Source organism: Lissotriton helveticus, chromosome 9, assembly GCF_964261635.1.
Source record: "Lissotriton helveticus chromosome 9, aLisHel1.1, whole genome shotgun sequence".
In the NCBI taxonomy this organism is placed as follows: Eukaryota; Metazoa; Chordata; class Amphibia; order Caudata; family Salamandridae; genus Lissotriton; species Lissotriton helveticus.
The window spans coordinates 787435411-787459900 of record NC_136070.1 but is presented as its reverse complement, the minus strand read 5'-3'; the positions used below and the strand labels follow the sequence as shown (position 1 = coordinate 787459900).

Below are 24490 nucleotides of genomic sequence, written 5' to 3'. Positions count from 1 at the left end.
AGCGTGGTGTCTGATGTGCCCAGACTCACCTCCCTCTTTGGTACGAGGTGCTTCAACGTGGGCGGGTGGATCGCGGGGCGCCTCAGTAGTAGGAGCCCTGCTTGGTAGAGACAGGGAAATGGAAACATGGGAAGAATAGGGTGTATTCGTATTTAGTGCGAACAAAAGATCTCCGACAAAGAGCCCCTTTGCGGGTGCCCGTTGAGCATTGCAGCGCCGGCTCAACGAGGAGCAGGTCCATATGATGAAGCATGACACCTAGCTTGCTGGGTGTGTGAGGACCCTAGTTCCGCAAAAGTGGGATCCCCCGATCCCACTACCTCCTTACCCCTTTTCCCAACTCACCACCACTAACTATTTGGTAGGTGACATCCAGTTCAGAGGAACGGCTTCAATTTCTCTTGTAGAGCATGACTCAGGTGGGCACGGAGCCTGGACCTCTTTAATAAGCCCCCCCACTCATCCCTCTTTTTTGTTAAGGCAAGTCACTTAATCTCCCCGTGCCTAACAAAATGAATGTGTCCATCTGTAAAGCAACTGGTGCTTATGTAAAGCACTCCGATACCTTTGGGTCGAGTGAGTGCTATATAAAACTAAAACAAAATGTCTCTGAATGGATGGAGGTGATGACTATGACACCTATATAACATGCTCTAATGTTACAACTACTTCCTGTAAGCCAATGTTAGGGAGCTAATCAAGCAATGAAAGCATATGTGCATGTTGTTTATGGGGTTTTATTTTTATGGGAAGTTTCATACCTAAAGTCTTTTGGTAAGGCCTTTCACTATGGAATTGGAGGTTGAAAAAAATCCATCTACCCAAAGTTGTTAATCAAGGGCACACAGGTCACCAAAATCCTTAATGGTAGAATCTTAGTTCATTTCAATGAGGTAAGAGAATTTGTATGAGGCAATTTAATCATTGTAATTTTCTATCAGTAACCATCTCAAGATCCTTCTAATGTTTGAAACATGCTCAAACCTTCTTTGGCAAGTGGTGTGCCACCTGATGATTTTGAATCGAATTGTGGTAGCACATGGGTTTCAGCGAACTAACACACTCTGATCCAAATTTAACAGGGATTCCAATCATCATTCCTCATTGCCCCTGGCTGATATACTGGTTTACCTCCCTTAGAAAAGATAAGCTACAGAACAAACTACTTACGACTTTTATTGCCTGCGGCTAAAGTGAAAGTTGAGGTATGCAAGCAAACAAACATCCATGACTTTTTGAGTAGGTGGAATAGCTGACCCAAAACACGTTTTGTCATAGCTAATAGGTCTCGCCTATGCAAGAACTGTTGGCTTTGCCAATATGTTTTAGCCATGTTGTACACCAGTGTAGCTGCTGTTCAGTATAGCTAAAGGGGTAAAGGAGAGTGGCGTGGTGTGTCGTAAAGTGGAGTAGAGTGGAGTGTAATGGAGTGGCATGCAGTGGCGTAGAACGGTGTAGAGTAGAGTGGAGTGGAGTGGAGAGAATTGGAGTGGAGTGGAGAGGTGTGGAGTGGTGTAGAGTGTTGTGGTGGAAGAACAGTGTCGTAGAGTGGAAGGGCAGAGTGGAGTAGAGTTGAGCGGCTTATTGTGCAGTAGAGTGTCATAGAGTGGAGTGGTATGGAGTGGAGTGGTGTAGTGTAGAGTGGAGTGGTGCAGACTGTGTAGTGTAGAGTGGAGTAGAGTGTTGTAGAGTGAAGTAGAATGGAGTAGACTGTCATAGAGTGGAGTGGAACAGAAAGGAGTAGTGTAGGAGAATAGAGTGGCATAGAGTGCAGTGGCATAAAGAAGGGTGGTGTAGAGGGCAGGAGTGCAGAGTAAATTAAAGTGGCATGGAGTGATGCAGAGTTTTTTGGCATAGAGTGTAGTGGCGTAGAGAGCATTAAAGTGGCAAATGGTTGAGTGGTGTAGAGTAGAGTGCAGTGGCAAAGAGGTCGGCAGCATAGAGTAAAATGGTGCACAAACCAGTGACACAGAGTACAGGTGGGGAAGAGTAGTATAGAGTGTCATATATTGCAATGATGTTGAGTGCCGTGGCATGCAGTGGTGTAAAGTGCAGTGGTGCAGAGTAGAGTGGCACTGAGTTCAGTGGCAGAGAGTGCAATCTTGTGCAGTAGAGTGCAGTGGTGCATAGTGCAGTGGCATAGAGTGGTGCAGAGTAGAGTGGTACAGAGAGCAGTAGCATTGAGTACAGTAGTGCTGAGTTGAATAGAGTGGTGCAGAGTGCAGCGATGTAGAGCACAATAGTGTAGAGTGGCGTTGCGTGCAGTGGTGTAGTGTGCAGTGGCATGTAGTGCTGTAGAGTTTAGTGGCATAGAGTGCAGTGGTGCAGACTAGTTGGCGTAGAGTGCATTGGTTTTGAGTAGAGTGGTGTTCAGTGCATTGGCACAGAGTGCAGTGGTTTTGATTAAAGTGGTGTAGAGCGCAGTGGCATAGAGTAGAGTGGTGCAGACTAGAGTACAGTGGAATGGAGTAGAGCAGCATAGAGTGCAGTAGAGTAGAGTGAAGTGGTGCAGAGTGGAGCTGAGTGGCATAGAGTGCAGTGGCATGCAGTGCAGTGGCATAGAGTAGATTGTTTCAGAGTAAAGTGGTGCAGGGTAGAGTGATGTGGTGCAGTGTAGAGTGCAGTGGCATAGAGTATTTGCGTACTGCCCAGTGACACGGACTAGAGTGGTGAAGAATAGAGTACAGTGGAATAGAATGCAGTGGCGTAGAGTATACTGGGGTAGACTGCAGCGGTGTAGAGTGCAGTTACGAGGCATAGAGTGTAACAGAGTGGTGCAGAGTAGAGTGCAATGGCTTAGAGTAAACTGGCGCAGAGTAGAGCGGCATAGAGTGCAGTGTTGCAGAGTAGAGCATTGTAGAGTGCATTGGTGTAGAGTAGAGTGGCGTAGAGTGCATTGGTGTACAATGCAGTGGTGCCGAGTATTACACAATAGAGTATAGTGGCGTACAATGCAGTTGTGCAGAGTAGATTGACGCACAGTGCAGTGGCGAAGAGTGAATTGGTTTTGGATAAAGTGGTGTAGAGTGCATTGGCATTGTGTTGACTGGCATAGAGTGCAGTGCAGTTGAACAGAGTGTTGTGGAAAGGAGTGGCACAGGGTAGATTGCAATGACACAGATTGGAATGCAATACAGTAGAATGGTACAGAGTGGAATACAGTGGAGTAGAGTAGATTATTTTGGAGTAGAGAGCAGTGTGTAGAGTGCAGTGTCATAGACTGTAGTGACACAGAGTAGATTAGAGTGACTTAGAGTAGATTGGCGTAGAGTGCTGTGGCATAGAGTGGGGCAGTGCAGAGTATATTGGCATAGAGTGTTGTGGCATGCAGTGCATTGGTGTAGAGTCCAGTAGAGTGGTGTAGAGTAGAGTGATGCAGAGTAGAGTGCAGTGGCATAGAATGTAGTCGTGCAGAGAAGAGTGGTGTAGAGTTCAGTGGCGTCGTCGTGAGTTTACATAGGCGCTGGGCACAAATACTTCCATTTTACATGCCACATTTAAAGTTTACATGTTTTTAGATAATGACTTTTAGCACACATGTGCTTGCATGGTCTCATGAGATAATGATTTCAGGAATGATTTGCTTACAGTTACATTTCTTCCTAGGAATATTATTTGGCCTTAAAACATTCTGTATATGGCCTTAGTTCACTGTGCAAAAATGTTGTTGTTTGTTGTTGTCCGTTCGTTTGGCGACAGCCCTGGGAGGATAGAATCAACAGACTCAGGCATGGAATGAATGAGTGCAGTTTATTATATAAATGACTCTACGCCTCTGTTTAGGCAGAGGAGCATCTCGATGGATTTTCGAAGGTCGCCCCATGTCTGAATTCTAGCTGAATTCCAACATCATACTGAAGAGGAAGGCTGCCTGTTCTACACCAAGGCTGGCTGCCAGATGACTCACGCCTGCAGGTAAATGGGGAGTTAGACCACTCTAAGGTATTCTGGCAGACCTGCACACCCTATGGTTTATAGGATAGGCAGCACTAGGTAGGAGTGCAGTTAAATGTATGCCTATTATCCAATGCAAAGGCACAATGGTTCAATTATTCAATCTGTTCACCATTTTTGTAATGCTGGTAACATTGTTTTGCTCCATTCAATTAATCATTGCAGCACACATATTTTAAACATGAGTACAACTGCTTCATTAAATGTTTGTAATGCCAATTTGCCTACTACTTGTGTCTCTCTTTGGGCATGCCTGAGTTATTAACGAAAGTGTAGAATCTGTTTCCACGGTTTCCTTGGGTAAAATAAGGTTGTCGTGTTCTGAGGTTGCAGACACAATTCGGGGCCCTATTAGGTTAGGGGCCCATATGACGCCCTATGAGCTAGTCACACATGCACATTTGCAGTACAAAATGCGTGCAGTGCTGCACTAATGAACAATATAGTATGGAACAAATTCAAAACCACATTAGACATTTCAAATGGCTTATTCTGGAAAAAACATAGCACCTGAAAGCACATTTTTTACTTCATTTACCACCCTCGTGTCACAAAACAATTCTGTTGATTGCCACAAGGGTATAAGAATAGCACAGGCTTGTTCTCTGCCTGGGTAACAGAACTGTTACAGTGCTTTGACAATGGAATATTTTCCTATGCCAATGACATATATCTCACAGATGATGATTTAGAAAGGCATCTGGCCAGAGAAGATCGCTTAATTCTAGGATTTGCTCACATTGGCTACAAATTCAATTTTAATAAATCAAAAATTGCCTATCTCAGTGTTGTGTTCTTGGCATACGAGTTATCAAATGAAGGCAAGAACTTGGTGACACACTTTCTAGAGAAGTGTGCCCTCTTATGCACAATTATGCACAATGGGTAAAACTGTTTTATGACCTGATCTGTCCAGACTTTTCAAGCACCCATTGAACACCAGAACATACAAAATACAAACTTCACATGCAGCTAGGAAAACACTTACACACACATGTTAATACAACTAATTTGGCAATCAGCGTAATCGCCGGAAGCACTGGCTATGCATATGTCACATTCAACAAAGGTGACACTGTACCAATTGCCTATAAATCGCATTTATATTCCATTGCAGAAATGCATTTTGCACCAACAGAAAAAGTTCTGACAGCAGTAAAGACCGCTGTAGTGAAAGAAAGATCATTAACTCTGAGGAAATGCATAATTGACATGACTCCCATTCGAGCTTTAGAGGCCAGCGTTCCCAACATTAAAACCTTGCATTCTAGATGGTTACATAGGGCCAACTCACTAACAGCAACAGATATAGACTACATGTTTGACTCTACACTACAAACACAGGCTTACCTCCTTATAGGTTACACTGATGGGTTTGCCCAGCCTGCAGTCAGAACAAAACACCAATACTCACCACTTTTGCAGCAGTAATGGGTAAAATGAGGGTTGGCGAATTCCAACTTCTGAAAAAATTCAGTGTCACTAACTAGGTGATTGCTCTGCACAGCTTGTTGAACTGGAAGTTCTAATTCTGGTTCTTGGAATACAGATCCAGTATTCCCCACACTTAAAGTGTGTGATTCCAATTTTTGTGTCCAGTCTTACAATGAGTATTTACACTATTGAACCCAAAATGGATTCAGAGACTCAAAAGGTTGTACTATCAGGCGTAAATTGCTTTGGGGACAAGTGGCAAATCTTAAAGCAATTTGCCATGGGCTTATTTTCACCACACTTTAAGCCACCAACGTGTAGGAATGCATGTTGCAAGAAATTCATTAGCTGGTGAAGCCACAAAGGTAGCAGTGCAAACTGCTGTCAAATTTGAAGTGGCTTGTTCCAACACGAGTATAGAAGGAGACATCATGAAGGCTGTCACAACTTCATGCTGTGGCGCCCATCACCTAAATCCTTTAAAGCAAAATACTCCTACCTACTAAGTCCACAAAACATTCCATTTGCTTGTCTTCCTGGACTGGGGTATAGAGTAATACCAAATTTGGAGTGCAAGTCAGAATTAATCATAGCGGCACATGAGGGGTTAGCTTTCGCACATGCTGGTGAGGTGGCTACAGTTTCACTGCTACGGCAACTATACTGGTGGCCAGGTCTAAACAAATAGCGCAGAGAACACGTCCTTGAATGCAACATTTGTCAACAAATAAAAGTCTCTGCCACAGCATTTCCACCGCAGACACTTCTCTTGGTTTCAAACAAACCCCTCACCTGTGTCTACTTGGACCATTGCGGACAGTTACGTAGTGACGGATCTTTTAAATACATCTTATTAGCAGTGTAATCCTGCACTTGATTCCTATGGGTTTGGCCACAGCGATCGGCTGATGCTGGAACTATTATAAAAGGCTTGCAAGACTTAATTGGGACATTTGTAGTAGCTGCATTCCATTCTGACCAGGGCACCGTGTTTGCCTCTAAGGCTTACCAAGTTACTATGAGTTACTTACTCTCTCGTGTCAGGGCGGCGAGGATCGGAGGTTCGGCCTTGGTCTGGCTGTCCTCCTTCCTGAGGGACCGCACCCAGGCAGTTCGCCTGGGCGACTTCTCGGCGGACTTCCGGAAAGTACAATGTGGGGTCCCCCAGGGCTCCTCCCTCTCCCCCCTTTTATTTAATTTGTACATTGCCCCTCTCATTTTCGCCCTACAGCAAATGGAGGTCACCGTTTACAACTACGCGGATGACTTGCAGCTTATTTTCACCTTGTCTCCATCTCCTGAGTCCATGGCGAAGTTTCAGTCTATTATGATCTTTATCTGGGACTGGATGAATTACAACCACCTGAAGTTAAATCCAGACAAGACTGAGCTGGTTCTGACAGGTGGTTGCTCCAGTCCCTGGTCCTCCCTCTTCTGGCCCCCCTCCCTAGGTCCCCCCCTCTTCTTCTTCCTCTGTGAGAACTCTGGGGATCAAATTGAATAACCTACTCACTCTGCACTCCCAGGTCAGCTCGGTGGTGTCCTCTTCCTTTCTTTCACTTCGCAACATTTGTAAAGTCTCTCGATTTTTTTCCTTCTCTGCCCTAAAACTCATTGTCCTGGCAATGGTAATCTCCCGCTTAGACTATGGAAATGCTCTATATTGTGGCATGCCCGCCTACAGTATGCGACGATTACAGCTGGTCCAAAACCAGGCGGCTCGCCTGGTTTACAACTTGGCCAAATTCCATCATGTTACGCCTCTCCTCAAGTCCTTACACTGGCTCCCTATTCGAGAACGAGCTCTGTTCAAGATGGGATGTATCACCTTTCAAGCCCGGGTCGGCACCGCCCCTGCTTTTATCTCCTCGGAAATCAAAGCCTACGCCCCCGTCAGGGAATTACGTTCATCTTCCCAACATCTGTTGGCAGTCCCACGCTTCAGGCGTAAAAAGTGGGGGGGCATGAAATTTTCCACACTTGCCCCTTACTTTTGCAACTCCCTCCCTGCCCACCTTAGATCTTCCACTCAATATTCGCATTTCCGAAAGGCGCTCAAAACCTTTCTCTTTTCCCAAGCCTTTTCATCATAACTGCCCCATTCTCCTCATCCTCCCCAATCTCCTTACCCTCTTGGACTCAGTTCCTCACAGCGCCATGAAACCGCCAGGTGTACTTGCGCTCTATAAATGTTTTAAACTCAAACTCAAACTATGAGTACCTTGGGTGTGGCTGTGCACTATTCCTCCCCTATCATACTGAGGTAAAGGCAATAGTGGAAAGGAAAAATCATGACTAAACGCAGTCTGTAACAGGTAGAGTAATAATTTCAGGTCATAGTTGGATTCGCCATCTGTATGAGGTACCAAGAGCCTTAAAAAATCCACCAAGAAGATTCTTGGGTAGTCCCTATGAGGTTCTGTTGATGTCAAGATATGGGTTCAAGACCTTGACAATCCAAGTACAGTGGTGACGGTAACACCTTTTGATATCAGTAAATGTTTGGCTGTCTTACAGGAACTGAAAGAATTCTGGGACGAGCAAAGCAACGAGCTACAGAAACATTCTGCCACTAACGAGGTGAAGAGAAAACCAGCAACTTCTGGATGAATTTCAAAGATCAGGTATCTGGTTTGAGAGAAGATTGTGTACAAAAAAGAATTTGGCCCATCATACAGAGCACCTGTGGCTGTCAAAACAATCGAAGGTACCAGAACTCTACTTTTACTGCCCTATGCTGGTTGTAAACACAAGAGATTTGTATCAATTGATCTCATAAAACCACACTGTGTGGCCGGTTCTGCATAGTAGACATCGAAAGCTCCTGGATAGTTACCTGCCTCCTCTCACTACCATACAAGAAACCCCAATACAAGCTTTAACCGACACTGAGGTTTCTACTCCTCGGCTCGGGATCATTGATTCTGAAGTCTTGCTACTTTCAGTTACATCTATCAATACACAGGTTTCAACAACATGTACCTAAAACTAAGTTGTTGATTATGAACCACCTTAAGTGTTAACTACCAAGTCTATACCACCACACGAGGTTCCTGTTTTTGCACAGATAGCCTCTGGCTATTTTGCTGACTATGATGATATTTCTTCGGATTCACCAGATCCACCACCGCATGGAACTTGTGCTTTTATAATCTGCTGAAAAATACAAATTTTGTTCCTCCTTGGATTTACATTTGGATGTACATTTCGTTGCTCTTCCTTTGAATTGGTTTTGTGTCAGTGTTCTTTAGGCTTCTAAATGGGCACTATCTCTTACAACACTCTGCTGTTGAACTGGTAACCTGTGGTACTGAACTTCATTCTTTATCACACAAAGTTGAAGAGACCTGTCCGTGGTGAAAATTTAAACAGAACCGGTACTTGATGGATTGTTTGGGATAAGGTACAATATGATATTTTTGGACTGACAATAACTTTACAGATACAATATGTATTTAAAATATCCCTGAATCATATTATTACTTGTAGCAGCATCTCTGATAATTAGGACACCAGTACAGTCAAATCTTTGCTTGATGACCTCGAATAGTATACTGGATTTGAATGTGAAGAAATGTATAGTGGAATGTCTAATTATGGTGAAATGTTTTGTTTTCACCACTATGCACACCATTACTTACACAGAGGTAGTATTTTATGTGCAATTCTAAATTACACACAATAGGAACATTGCCCTACACCACCTATGGGTAGCTCAAAAACATCCACACAGAAGTGTGCATATTTTTCTGGCAATAACCCTGTAGACCCAGAGTTTTATTATTATAGTAGAGTAGAGAGGCATAGAATGAATGAAGTGGCGTAGAGTAGAGTGCAGTAACGCAGTGAGAAGTGCCATAGAGTGGAGTGGCGTTGTGTGGAGTGGTACAGAGTATTTTGCAGAGGCATGGGCTGGTGCACGGTAGAGTGGAATGGGGGAAAAGTGGAGTGAGCATGGTGTGGTAGAACACTGCCATTACAGACAACACATCTTCAATTGAAATGACCATTACATAAGCACAGGCATAAGTATTATTGATAGAAGTGTGGCACGAACAATAATGTGTGGAAATTTCATCACTTAGTGTATTGATTAGTTTTGATCGTGTTAAAATATTTGTTTCAACCACACTTCAGAATTACCAAAAATGTGCTTCATTTGTGCTTTTCTACTTCTGATATATACTGAAATATCGGCACAGTTCTTTTTAGAGACATTTAAATGTTGTTATATGCTAGAAAAAATAACATTGTACAACTTTCCTTAAGCAGACCATCAGCAGCCAGCCTGATTGGCACATAAATCCTCTCACTTTGAAGTCTGGCAAAGAAAAGTATAAACATCAAGCTCCCTGAAAAACAGAGCCTGACATTTGATCTCTGTCTTTGAATCCACAGCAAATGTGGCAAGATAAGAACAAGATTTAAAGGCCGGTTTGCAGAAATTCAGTACTGTTGGAAGAATACAGTAAACAGGGTTTGGGCAACAGAAGGGACAAACTCAAGCCAGACAGCCTAAAACAAATAGAGCCAGCAAATAGAAACCAAGCAAATGTGAGTTACAAACCACAAAACCAATGACGAGCAAGGGGCGGAATGCATTCCTAGGGTAGCTTTCTTAATGTCCCTGAGATGCCGTCTGCACTGTCTGGTAGGCTTCAACCTAAACAGGCAGGTCAGTATTTATTACATGCATACTGCTTAGATTGCTCTGACATCCAATCACAATGATCTCAGATTTGCTACTGTTCAATTACAGTATACTACTTGTTTTTCCAAACATATTTTTATTGGCATTTAATGTAGTAACAGGGAGGCAAACAAGTTACTAGCATCGTACATGACACATTTCAGAAAAGAGCTTAGCAAAGCATTGTGGGGTACTCCCCAGTCAAATCATATATCTGTAAACACGTTAATAACATGCTATATAGTGTATTAATAATAATTGGTGTCCTTGGTAACTTCAGAAACCGTGTCAGTGCGGCAAACTACCTGATCCATGTAGGGTTTTACCGTTTTCAAGAATATTCAACCCAGCTCAGGAAGGGATTTATAGGAATGCCTTCAGTTTGGTAGCAAACAAAAGCCAACCATTTGTAACTAACTTGTGCATGAGGGTTGGGTAATGCTATAGTTCAGGGGATTGAACTCCCATAAGGAGGGGGGAGGGGAGGGAACTCAGACTACTCCCTGTCAAATCGATGACCAGCATATAATACACTACGCATCTTGGGTTTGCACAAGGGGGCCCTAGAGGGCAGTATGGGCAAATGGGAAATGCCCCACCCCTTTTCATTTAAATAGACACTACTATACCCATCTCCGGTGTCCTCCTTATGTCTAGATGTCCCCAAGGGGGACATCACACCTATTAGGGTGCTCAGTTGCATCATTGCTCTCCTCCTCAGACCGATTCCCATCTTCACAACTTTCTTCAATGATGTTATCCTGTGCCGGGTCCTCCCAGATCTCCAAGACCTCCCTCCGCTGCTCTGCTATAAGGCGGTGTCTCACCCCTTTCGACTCTTCCCTAATTAGTTCAATTGCTGCTTGTTATCCATGTGCTGTCCGACTTGACGCTGTGGCTATGTGCAGTCATGGAGACCAAAGGGCAAACAGGGAATGGGGAATACCATGAAAAGCTGAAGATGGTCTTGGTACAGAGATGTACTAGGAGGGAGAGGAAACACACTCTGTGCTTGCATTGTGCCTCCTGTAAGTCATGTTCTCTGTCTGACACATTTGTAACGACAAACAACACCAGGCTCGGGAAAAGCGTCTATTTGCACAAATAGCCATCAAGGTACAGGAAGAATGAAGACAACCTTCATTGATGCTTGAACATTTAATCACAGTTCTGTTACCAATAATCACTAATACCTGCAGCCGCTATCTCCATTAAATATCCTGACTGGCTGGACATCAGCTGCCAAAAGCAATTATGAACAGCAAGGTCATATTTAAATCAGATGAAAATTGTTACTGAGGACTTGATCTCCTAACAACGCCCATAAATCCAAAAACAAAATAATATATGCAAAATACAATTAAATTCCATCAAGGTGTATATCGGGAATTGGGGTAGTGAATGAAAACCATTCACATTCTGAATATTCAAGTGTAGAACACCCTCCCTGCTGTGAATTATATTGTTGATGACAAGATATGAACTCTCTGTTTATTTATGGAACATCGAGTAAGTGGGCAGTGAACCTTATTAAGTGCTCACTGAGTTATTTCAAATATTGAAATCTTCTTAGTAAATGTTTAAGTATAGAAATTTCAATAGGCTGGTTTTACTATATGAGTCGTTTTAGAAGTTGCAATGCTGGGATTTCTTAGAATTTGTTTGGAAATATTTGCTTTATTTAGTCAAAATGTGACTTTTTGAACAACAGTTTGATTGGATGGAATAAAATGAATAAAGTATATGAAAAGTCATGAACAGTCACGTGTCTGGGGAAGGACCAGTCATATGTTCTCCAGCTAAAGCCCTTTGATAGGCGTCGCAAAGACAGGGATTAGCCAGGATCCTGCATAAGACTGCCATCATCTGTAAACCATTTCATACGAAACACAACCTTAAAAAAAGAAAGTTTAAGGCTAAACTAGACAGGCCTGAAAAAAATCTTACATATCAATCTCAAACCAAAAAAAGATTCATGGCTCAGCATGTCAGCGTCACGTGTCACAAGTGAAAAACAGTAATGCCTAGCAACACAATGGCATCCTTGAGGACTGAATGAAAAACAAGCTGGTCTGGTTCAACAGCAAGTGCCAACTGCACCAAATGTGTCATGCCACAGACCGATTATCCTAAGGATTCACACGGAAAGCCAAACCCTATGATTACACCACACCTTACAGGCTCAGATTACTTACTGGTAATCTTCATTAGTCAAAATCCTTCTCATCCTCGTCGCAGTCCTCAGAACATGAACTGTGTGAGCAGGGTGCAGAATCCACCCAAACAATAGGTATACCAGAGCCTCATCCTGAGCCGTGAGCATAAAGGTGGGGTCAAACATTCCAATTCCAGATATCAAGCATTAGAATATCTAAAAGAAATTACCGAAAAATCTAAACGAAATATGTAGCCACCGACGGCAGGGATTTAGGACTATACGAGGAAGCCTCAGACTTGGAGATATGAAAATTACTGGTGAATAATTAGACCATAATCATTGGTATTCTTTGTCCCAGTCCTCATAGCATGAGCATATCCCCAAGAATTATAACATTTGCTATAGAAGTGAATTTAAACACAGTAATCTTCAACACAGTGTGCCTGTTTATTTGCAAATTCAATGATAGCACTTAATGCATTTTACTGTACTGCAGCTAAAACACAAGAACCAAAAGAGGATTCATGACTTCCCCCATTCCTAATTTTTAATGTGATAGGAATGCATGTGGAAAAGCCCAATTAACTGAATAACAGATGAAGGAGTCTCCCTACAAACTGCCCATGAGGAGGAAATGCCTCTTGAGGAACTACCCTTAATTGTTGGTGGAAGAAGTAAATCTGCTTACTGATGGACCACAATGATGGTCTTTCTTATGCGCCTACTCAAGATGGCAGTAGAAGGGCAATAACAGTTACTGGATAAACCAAAACTGACAAAGTGGAAATCAACTTTGTATAAAGAGGTTGTCCTCTGCATGTAGAAGGTTAAAGCACTATGCAGGTCAAGGTAATGCTGCAGAGCATCTTGAAAGAGGACGGAAACTATGCATGCAAAATAAGATCTGGAGACATATGTAAAGATGAAGCCACCTAAGTAAAAACAAGAGGGTTCAGGCCTTAAAACAACCTTATCTGAGAAAAATCTAAGACATGGCTCCTGGAAAAGAAGAGTTCCAATCTCCCCCAGTCTGCGACTTGATGAGAGGGACACAAAAAACTTCGGACTAAGAAATGTTAAAGGGACTAAAAGTAAAAGTTCAGAAGTTTATTTTGGACTAGGGGCAAATTCCACGAAGGGAATGGTGTAAGAATCACTGGGCGTCTCAAAAAGGAGCTTGTAGGAAGAAGAGCTGTCAGCACATCAAAAGAGGAAATACCAGAGCCCCTGAATACTCTAATAGGTGCGCATCGTCTATGTAACCCAGAGGCATATGTATGGACGGGATTTTTAGTCACAAATGCTGCGAATCGCAAAAAAGCAGCGTTTGCGACTAAAAATTTGCAAAACAGGATGTAGTAGGAAAAGTGCAACTCAAAATTTGCGATTCCTTAATTTTGCGTAAGCATTTAAGGAATCTCAAATTGTGATTCCTTAAATGCTATGCAGCAACCACTCAAGTTTTGCGATTTCTCCTTAAGAAATCGTAAATTACCACAAACTTCAAGTTGGTGGTAAGTTGCGATTTCTTTCACAAATGCACTTTTTGCCATTTGTGGCGCCATTTGTGGCGCCCTTAGGGCATGTATGGGCGCCATATGCGCACATATGTAAATTTTAGGGGTGCATCAGGGTGTCCTTATGACACCCTTGCACCCTTGAAATTATTCTCAATTTGCGATTCTAAAATTGCGAATCGTAAATTGAGAATGACTTCCCATTCATTCCTTTGGGCCTCCTGGCCCAAAGAAATGAATGGAAAAGTATTTCTTAATTGCGATTTTGCAATTTCCTAATCGCAATTAAGGAATACTGAGAAAGCGCTAAAAAAATTGCAATTTTTTTACATACATCCCTTTTTGCAATTCTCAAATAGCGATTCGCAAAAAATCGCTATTTGAGAATCCCAAACAGGGATTTTCATACATATGCCCCCCAGACACAATTAGTTCCAGAAAGAAAGGATAGCTTAAAAATTCCAAGATCTTTCCACTCTCACAGGGGAAGTTAGAAGAACCTTGAAATATTATTAAGTATAAAACTGTTTCCAGTTTGTCAGAACTCCTTTCAGAGGGCCACGGGGCACGCAGAGGCTACTAGGCCCAACCATGGTGCTGGAAGCCATTTACTCCTGATGTCCCAGGGCCCGACCTACTAGACTCTCCCCTTCGAGCAGTGCAGCAGGTTCGCTCCAATGATGGGAGCTGCTCCTGCTTGGCAAACATGAGTTAAATAACTTTTCCCCTACCGGTGGAAGGGAGGCATGGGGGAGAGGTGGTGGGGTGGGGGTTTTGATCCACCGGCTTCCGAATTGAACCCCAGCAAAGTTGCAGCATCTTCGGTGGTGTCCTAGCGGTCCTCAAGAAATCTGTCAGCCGTAATTCTCCTATTAGGGCAATGACCCAAACTCGTGGTACAGTGGTACAGGCAGGCCCTCCTGGCATATGGGGTCGCTGCTTTACTCACGTTCTAGGTGCAGACTTTTCTGATGCGATCACCTTCACTATGGCAGCTTGTTCTGGCCCACAGGGTTACTGATATCGGCATAGTCTCATACTCCTGGCCCAAATAATTTCAACGGTTTCCCCCTTTGGCATAGGAGTCATCGTGGCAATGCAGTGTAGCCTGGCGCTTTGCGCACAATGCAGCTTACATGGCTCAGATTATTGTGACCCTCTCCTGGCATACGGAGGTCACCAGAAAGTTCCTGCACAGGGGCAACAACCCGATCGGTGCTCAGACGTACTCTTCAGACCTTGCACAGGACGTCCTCTCGGTAGGGCACCGCAATAGACCTCGCTCTTTCCAACACTCTCCTCTTCCTCACAAGGCACACTGGTCTTGGCAAGCAGGCTGGTGCTGGTGCTGTTGGCTCCAGGGGAGGTGATTTGTGTTCCCCCGGGTGATGTCTCCTCAACCAGCGGGGAGACAAGCCATCCTTGGCCTCCAGTCCTGGTCACAGGCAGATGTCTTGCAGAGCTTTTCCTCATCACAAAGCCCATCTGGCTGCTTGGCAGATGGCAACGTTTGGGGGCTCATCTTCCCCTTCTAATAGTCCTTTTCCAGACACCAAAATGTGATGTAGGGTCTGAGTCTTTGGCGTTTTATATTGGAGTTTTGATTCTTTGGAATTGTACGATTTTCTGTTTCTACTTTCCTCATGAAAGTCTGTCTGTAACAGCAGGCAAAGCACTAAAGCCTATTGTCCTGCAACAGAGTTTATGGGAGTGACCAGAGTTCACACCTGGATGTCAGCCACAGGTAAATCCCTGGCTCCCACCCCAACTCTTTATGAGTGCTTTATCAGACCCTTCGCCTTCCTGAGTTGTGTCAAGGCCCCTTCCTTGTGATCGATCACTGAATCAAAGAGCAAACTTTTGAAGTATAAAGGGGAGAGTTCCATCCTCCAATGTGCATCCCATCCAGCGCACAGGAATGCAGCAATACACAAATCTGTCTTGGGGGAGATTCCTCTACTACTCGTGTCTTCACCGGGCAGGCCTGGACTTCCCAAAATGTAACTCAGGATCCTCTATGTAATGTATCATTGCAGGCACACTTGCATCTAGTGTACATTTAAAGCACATTTATCGCCCAGCACTGTTACCTCCATGCATTGTGCCATTACAGACACACATACATTCAGCACACACATCAGCCTGCATGCACTGGTCTGTATTGTATCTTTTCTGTATTGTACCAGGGTCTGCTATTTCCAAAAGCCCACAATTCCAGCTCACACACTCACCATGTGCACAACACTTCACACTTCACCCTTCATGTACTGTACTTCGTGAAAGCACACACAGCACATGCTTTACGTGTGCATGCACTGCACAGCACTACATATCTCCAGTAGGGTATTGCTCTGAGGCATGCATAAAACCATTACATGTACTATCCACACATATACTGCACAGTGCTACTGCTCTATCCCTGTAATGTACCCTTCCCAGGGCACATATATCCAGCTCAAAGTCACTACTCTCGCACAGTCCACATCTATCTGATGTAAGCCAAAGGTGAGTTAAGCACACTGCAGTGGAAACTTTTAAAAGGTGAGTGAGCCTGTTGGCCTCACTTCTGTGACACAGGGTAAAAGGACCTGTTCACTACTACTGATCACTACATGGCTTGCTGTCACCACCACGCCTGTGCTGCTTAACTCTTGGTGAAGGGGGTAGCCTTCCACCCCTATGAGGGTACCACTTTGGGCTCCTCTTTCGATCAATCCATGAGACAGGCCTATGTCAGAGCACACACCCATGATCCATGTTCGCCTATGATGAAAAATCAGCATTAGGCTTCCAGACAACAGTGCAGTTGGGCACTCAAGGGTACACGTCTTTAACCATGCAGAGAACTTTTCCGTCCCAACATGATGTGTCTCATAAACTCCAAGGGTGCTCTGACTCCTAGCGTTTTGAAGAGATGGCTATCGCAGCTGAACAGCCAAAAGACTGTAATCTTAACCTTTGAATTTCCAGATCCCCAGACACAGTCACTGAAAACCCGCTTCTGACATCAGGGGATATGAGATGGAGGATTGATGGATTGGAAAAATCCACAGGGGTTGAAACACCAACTGCTGAAACAAAGGGTACCAAGATCTGCACCACCAGGATAGAGCCACTAGCAGAACCTCTGATCACTCATCTCTGATCTTCTGGAGTACCCGAGTAACCTGCTTAACAAAGAAAAAGGAGAGAATGTATAGAGAAGCTCTTTGTGCCATTTTAGACTCAATGCATCCCCTTCCCAGCCCAGCCCTGCTAGGATAGGAGAAGGAAACACAACTTGAGAAGGTGGTCACCCTGGGGGGATGCAAACAGGTCCAGTAATGGTTTCCAGCACCTCTTCTGAATCAAGAGGAAAGGTGGAAGGCAAAGACGGTTTTTCGCAGAGGACAGGAAAACACAGCTCAAGCTATCTTCATGCCAATTCGACATTCCCATGAGACAGATTCCAGTCAAACACAGAAGATTGTTCTCCACCTAGGAGCCTATGAGTTTTGTCAGGTGGGCTACTCTGGGGACCCGTGAGCTGCCCATATCATTTACATAAATACGTGTGGCCTGGTTGAATTCCCACAGCTAAATGAGTTGCATCCAACCACCACTGCAGTTTTTGAGACTTAGACGGCAAGGCAAGAATCATTGTCTCAAAATCTTTTGAACTTGGATCCCAATGAGCTCAGAGGTGATTCAACAGGGGATACAAATGCAATCAAGCCTAGGGAACCACAGAAGAGCAGCAGACAAGTTTCACTGAGCTTTCAACCACTGCCTAACAGAGGCTTCCAGATACTAGAGAACAGACCGTAGCCTACACATGAATTGCTCTTGTCTCAGAGGGGAGAGGAATACAGTACCTAAGTCCATTCTTAACAGGGATCTTATGAAATGGGCATTTTGGACTGATAGAAGTTTGGATTTTTCTTTGCTCAACAGGAATCTATGCTGTGTTAGAGGTTTGTAAACCAACTTTAGAAAAAGAAGAGGCATAGATTAGCTAGTCATCCAGGTTAGAAAACAGTAGCAAACCATGAGATGTCGATTACCCATCAGAGGAGAAAGTACTTTGGTGAATACTCCTGGGGCAGAGGGTTGATCAAATGGAAGCAAGCAAAACTGGTAATAATTTCCTACAGTAAACAATCTTAGGTATTTCTTGGAATCTATATGAACCAGGATGTGTAGGTCTAGGACATATGGTTACTGGTTGATGGTGATGAAACCCTACTTAAGCAGCAACCACAATTCTTGTCAGGGTGAAACACAATCAAACCCCAAATTAACCTATGTTTACCCCTCTGGTAGCTTGCCACAAAAGCAATTAAGCTTGAGATAGAAATATAATTGAAACATAATAGAGGCAATTTGTAAAGTATGTATGCAGCACTTCAAACACTAATAAAGTGAAAACACACCACCAGAAAGATCCCACAAAAATGTAGGCCTGGAAAAAGGCTTATTTTGCCAGGCTGAATTGGCAGTTTAATACTGCACATACGAGCTGGAATGTCAGGCCTGGTGCATGTTTAAAAGGCTTTTTACGTTGGTGGCACAATGAGTGTTGCAGGCCCACTAGTGGCATTTAATTTAGAAGCCATGGGTAAATGTAGTACCACCTTACAAGGCATTCAAGTAAATGAAATGTGCCGATTGGGTGGAATCCAATCTTATCATATTTTAGGGAGAGAGCACAAGCACTGTAGCACTGGCTAGCAGTGTTAATGTGAGCAGAGTCCTAAGGCCAGCAAAAACAAAGTCAGCCAAACAGGAGGATTGAAGGAAAAACATTGGGGGTACAACACCAAGGCTGACAGGTCCAACAGTTGGTAAGCTTCAAAAAGGTCCAGAGAGGCCAGAAAAACACCTAGGACTGTTAGGGGTATGATGTTCTCAAGGGTAACCATTTTGAACATGAGATGTCGGCATTGACTTTCTTTAAGTCAATAATTGGATGTAAATTACCTGAAGGCTTTTGGATTAAAACATCAATAAATAACCCCACTAGGCCTTTTCTTCTTCAATTCCTTTGTCCTACTGCACCCTTGTTGACCAAGTCCAGAATACTCGTCATCACCCCTTGACACCTAAGAGGACAGAGAGGAGTTAGTTATAAGAAATCTGTTGGAATGGCTAAGAATCTGATGCGATACCCACTCTCCACTACCTGGAGAACCCAAGGATCCATCAGTGTTGACTGCATGACTTCTCCAAAGTACCGAAGTCTTCACTCTACATCCCTGGTATGGTCTTTATTTTGGGGTTCTGTGAGTAGAAGGCTTGATTAAGGTTTGGACCTGGGACTTGACATTGAAAGGGCCAACCCTGCTACAGCCCCTGCAATGAAAGGCCTGACTAAAGACCACAGCAGATGAAGGTGGAACACCAAAAGTCCAGGGAAAACAAAACCAAAGCTTCTGGAAGGAGGATAGATTGGAGTTGAAAACTTGCAGCCCTCTTCTGACTTCTTCGCAAAAAGTCTTCAAGAGGGCCAAACACCTTTACTTCATTAAAGGGTAGATTTTTCAACAAAACATTCCGAGATCTTTCCAGGATCTCATACAGATATATCAACCGGCTCCAATGTCCGACACTGATGTTGCAGATGTACACAAACTATCAATTAACACATCAGATTGGAATCTGACTTTTTCTATAAAAGCAAGCCGCGGCACACCGCCTTTTCCCAGTTGCATTTCTTCAGCCAACACCTGGAAATCATGTAACTGGACAGTTCAGGCTGCATAGACGAATGTCCCTAAGGGAAAGTTAAATGCTATGTATGCCCTCATGATAGAATATTTTGAATTGCTTATCATTTGCATCAGCTGGCGCAACGTCCTCTGAAATAATGCTTCTCTCCTAGGATAAGCCGGCTATAGGAGAATCAGTCTTTACTACAGCTAGAAATGTTTTCAGAAATTTCTCCAAAGAGTACGTCCTCTACGAAAGTAATCTAGGAAAAACGGGCTTTTGTGCATAAGCCCACTCATGGAAAGAACTTCTCTGATGGATTAACGAAGAGGCAGAGAGTCTCTAGTTATGAGCATGTTATGTTCTTGCGACACTTCAGGAAGAAACTGCTTGATGATGGCTGTCTCCTTCCCAACACCATTCCAGCGCAGTGTGCGAAGAGGTGCCGTCTGTGCATGCGACAACTCTCTACAAGCACCTGTGGTCTAAACATAATACCTCTTCCCTAGGCCTTGGCCTGCATAAGCCCATAGCCTGAGGACTGCCTATGCCCTTCCATCCATACCGTGAAGTTGGCAGCACACTGTCTCCATTTTGAAGAGAGGATAAAGATACCCATAAGCTTTTACAGAATGGACATGGTACTTTTTTTTGTAAACAATTCTCTTATTTTATTTTAGTCAGGAAAAAAATGTGGGCTCTTTTCATTTTGAATCACATACCTAATGTACCAAACAAAATGGACATATGCTGGTGAATTGACAATATTTCAGACATTCTAAATAATATTTACAACAGCCAGTGGCTGTAGTGTGGGCTGATCAACGTGTGAATGGCACTTACAACACCCAATGGCTGAGGGTGGTTAACCTGGTGCCTCTATCGGTGTACTCATTATATAAGTTCTGCAAAACCACTAAAGCTGTTTCTAACCTGACCAAACAAGACCTCCATGTGTACAGAAGTAACGAAAAGACCACGTACAATTATTTACTCAGAAAAAGTACAGAGCTATACATCTGCACTTATGGAGCAGGAGCTACATGGAGTAGAGATAGTACTGCACCTTTACAGGAGAATCTCCAAGAAGTTAGACCTTACTGTAAGAGGACTGCAATGACTGTACAGCAGAAAATGAAATTTTTGTTTTGAGGGAGGATAACCAAGAATTGAATGTGGCGGGTACAATATAGCAGTTACTTGCAAATACTGTATAGTGGCATTTATTACAGACCAGGAAGTATCAACTTTAGCATCAACATCAATCACAGTGCCGGAATTACCAAACTTGAAATTCTGCACTTACTATAAGAGAGCACAAACCAGCCTGAGCTACTGCGCTATTATTGAGCAAGAAATACTAAAGCGGAGTTGCTAACCTGGTACTGCGCAAAGTGCCAAATCTGAGCCTCTGCACTTGCAATTACATGAAGTACTAAACCTGAGTGACTTCACTTTTTACAATGAACAAAATACAAAACCTGAGTCACAACACTTTAATAATAAAGGAAGAAAGATAAATTAAATTTGAAAGCCTATTAAGTGCCGTGATTAAACACGTGTGGAGTCTTGGCTGGGAGACCATCTACATCAACCCGCACTTAGTAACTGATATGCTAGAGGCCGTATTAGTCCTTAACCTGACAAGGTGAAAGTGTTCACGACTCTACAGATACTCAGCAGAAACTGGCAAACATGAGTATCTGCAAAGCATGAAATACCAAACTCTAGTTGATAACCTCATTATACAGAAAAAAGTGCCACATTCGAGTCTCTGCACCTATTATTTTGCATGAAGTGCTAAGAATGAGTCTCCGCAAATATTACAGGGCAGGAAATACCAATCGCCTGTTGCCGTGCTTTAAGCACAGGATAAAAGTACCACCCCCTGACTCTGCACAAATGGGCTGATTCACAAAACTTTTTGCGGTGTTTCAAACCCTTGGAAAATTCTGGAATAAATCACATCTAGGTCACGTGTATGACACAATTATTCCCAGAAAAAGGTTTTGTGAATCGAGCACTTATGGCGCAGATAGTAAGAAACCTATCGCTTCCCGTAAAATTAGATCTAGCAAGAGCTGGACCACCAGGCCCATCCAGTCTGTCTTTTGCTGGCTCTTCATACACACCATACATGGCTGTTGGCTTGCTCTGCATTTTTTAGTCTTGTGTGCATCAAGACCTTTTTCATTTGTTTTTTATTCCGCACCTCTTCTACCAGGAGGCTGCTATAGTCATGCATTGCCCTCCATCAGAAAGCATATTTTCTGTTATGATCTTTAACCCTCCCCTGCTCCCATTAGATACTGTGACTAACGCCGGCACCAGAACAGTGCAGCAAGGAAATGTTACCTCAAGTGCTCTACATGTCCTCTTTAAGAACGCAAACACCTCCCAGTACCCCTTCCTGTTTTGAATATTCAATCTCCCTTTATAGCTCTTGTAGTTTTAAAGCATGCACCATTTTTCTCCAGCAGTTCTGGGCATGTGTAAAAAATGTATCTATTCTTCTGGATCTGGCCTCCAGAACTGTCCACAAAATGAAATATGAGGCCCCAGAACCGTACACATAACTCAAGATGAGCCCTCCAGATCTGTCAAGATGAGACCTCAAGAACTGTACTTAAAACTCACAAAGAGGCTTCCATAACTGTACATAACACTCAAGACCAAGCCTCACGAAGTGTAAACATAATTCAAGATGAGGCTTCCAGAACTACAGATAAAACTCAGGATGAGTTCTTCAGAACTGTACAAAAAAGTCAAGGTGAGAACTCCAGAAACGGAGGGAGTACTTATGAGAAGGCCTCAACAACTGTGGCCAATACTCATAATAATGCCTCCAAAATCAAGCAAAACTCAAGATGAGGGCTTCAGAACTACAGACAAAATAAATTAAGAAGAGGGCTCCGGAACTGGGTACAAAATTCAAGATGAACTAGACAAAGTACATCAGGTGAATGCTGAGAGTGGTATCAGACCCTGCCTTCTCTCATGTCTTTTAGCACCTCACATCCAGCTTGTGCACCCCACCCACAATCTTGTGCCCAACAAAGTGCATGCCATGGGCACTGCCCCCCGGGTTGGGCTCACAGTTTTTGGATGCACTAAGCTTTAGCGGGCTGACTTACCGCGCTGCAGAAAGTCTGCAATGTACTTCTCTTGCGCCAGGGGCGAGGTGCTGAGCTCGTGGTGGACGCAAAGCAACAGGTCCAGCAGGGTCTCCAAGCCCAAGAAACTTCTGTCCAGCACCATCTCCTCCAGCTTCTTCAGCCGCACCTCGGCCGACATTGGGGTACGCGGATCCCTGGGTCCCCAGGAGGGAGCTGAATCCTCTCCCCTCACTGGTCACAGGAGAGTCCAGTTCAGCCGCACCCCGGTCATGGCGTCAGCAGGACCTGTCAGATAGCTTTGCCTCCAAGAGTGGGCAACAGCTGTACTTGGGTATCCGTATCCCGATCTGCTGGGGGCACAGTTTGCATCCGGCGGTTACTTCAATGTGGTGGAAGGAAAAACACATCCGCGGATACGGCAGGCTGAGGAAAATGCAGGTCACATCCGGGGATACTTCCAAGCGCTAGAAATGAAGCTAACAACTGTATCTTCCATGTAATGGGGACTTCTGGGTTACTTCAAACTGTCGGCGATAGAGTTGAGTTCACAACCACAGCTGTTCTCCCGTGCCCGATCCGTCTCGGGAACTATCATCGGCTCAGTGCTTTCGGTCGATACAACATTCTCGGCGCGCTGTCACCAGCCGTACTTTGCGAAGCAGCGCAGAGCGCGGAGGCAACGGCGCCGCCGAAACTACCGCCTCAAGTGAAGGCACAGACAGCCGTCAGACAGGCGCATCCCAGGGCGGGACGAGGCGAGCCGGGCGCCGCGGCATGACTTTTGGTGACTGTAGTCTCCTCCAGTGGAATCACTTTCTCTCTCCCACTCCAAACTTTCTCGCCCTCTACTTCGCGCGTTGTCTCTTCCCCTTCTTACCTTTGCTATCCTCCTCTCACTGTCTATGACTCATTGTCTCTCACTCTTTCATTCCCTGCCTCTCATTCCCTCGTCTTCCCTCCCCAATTTCGTGCGTTCTCCCTTTCCATCACTCTGATTGTCTCTGCCTCTAAACCTGTTCCTCAACTTCTCTCCCTTTCGATCTTTCTCCACCCATCTCATTAACCCTCTCTTTCTCTCTTGCCAACGCTCTCCCTCTCTTCTTCATTTCGGACGCTCCTCTCTCTCTAGCTATCTTTTACCCTCTCCCTCGCCCGGCTCTGCGGGCTCTGCGTAGTTCTCTGAGCTCTTGTGTGTGAACCAGTTCTCGGGATGTTTGCTGCTCTCACAACGGCTCCCTCCCTCGGCTTGCATGACGCCCCACTCACTCCTTTTCCCACTAGTCTTCCTCTTTTTTAACTTTCCTCCTTCCCTCCTATCTCTCCCACCCCTGTAATTTTCATTTGCTTTCCTTCTATACACACGCATGTCCTCATCTTCCCAGCCTTCCAAGCACTCTCTCTCGCACCCTTTTAACCCCCCCCCCCCCCCCCACCGGCTCCCTGCTGCTTTACACCTTTCTCACTATCTAATGCTCTCGCGCGTTATTCTTTTCAGTGCTGCCTCTCTGGCCACGGCCAGCACCCCCTCACTAATTCAAGTTCAAACGAACTTTATTGGCAGGACAAGTTCAATCAGTGTTCCACAGTAAATAGAAGACACTGTACCACCAACGGACGCGCTGCTCAAACGCACACTTCTTTTTTTTTCAGATATGATTGACACAAAGCCTTTCACGGAAACGGAAATACAGTAGACGTTCGTGCGATTGCGTTTCACGGCCAAATCGGTGACAAGAGGTAATATATCTGGCAGCTATTTCTGCCGGTCGTCTGCGTTTTCATTGCCCTTCCTGCGAGCACGCTGTCAAAAGTACTCTCAAAGTAATCACCCCCTCTGTCGCAGGACTCGTTGTCATGGCACCACCCTTTCCTCTCTCAGCTGATTTCCACAGTTACTCTTATCCATTTCTTTGTAGCCCCTTGTCTTCTCGCC

General features: G+C 44.3%; 1 protein-coding gene across 3 annotated transcripts in view; it reads right to left on the bottom strand.

Annotated features, from left to right (window-relative positions):
- The window catches only part of DMPK (DM1 protein kinase), a 1011012-nt gene extending 987255 nt beyond the window's left edge, over positions 1–23757 (bottom strand). For 2 of the 3 annotated variants that reach the window (XM_078660914.1, XM_078660912.1), the window contains exon 1: positions 22576–23757. In XM_078660914.1, the coding sequence (XP_078517040.1) occupies positions 22576–22735 (160 nt within the window). In that variant the 5' untranslated portion in view covers positions 22736–23757. The remainder of the gene's footprint in view (positions 1–22575) is intronic. The other variant, XM_078660913.1, reaches the window with a different exon arrangement.
- Positions 23758–24490: the final 733 nt, after the last annotated feature.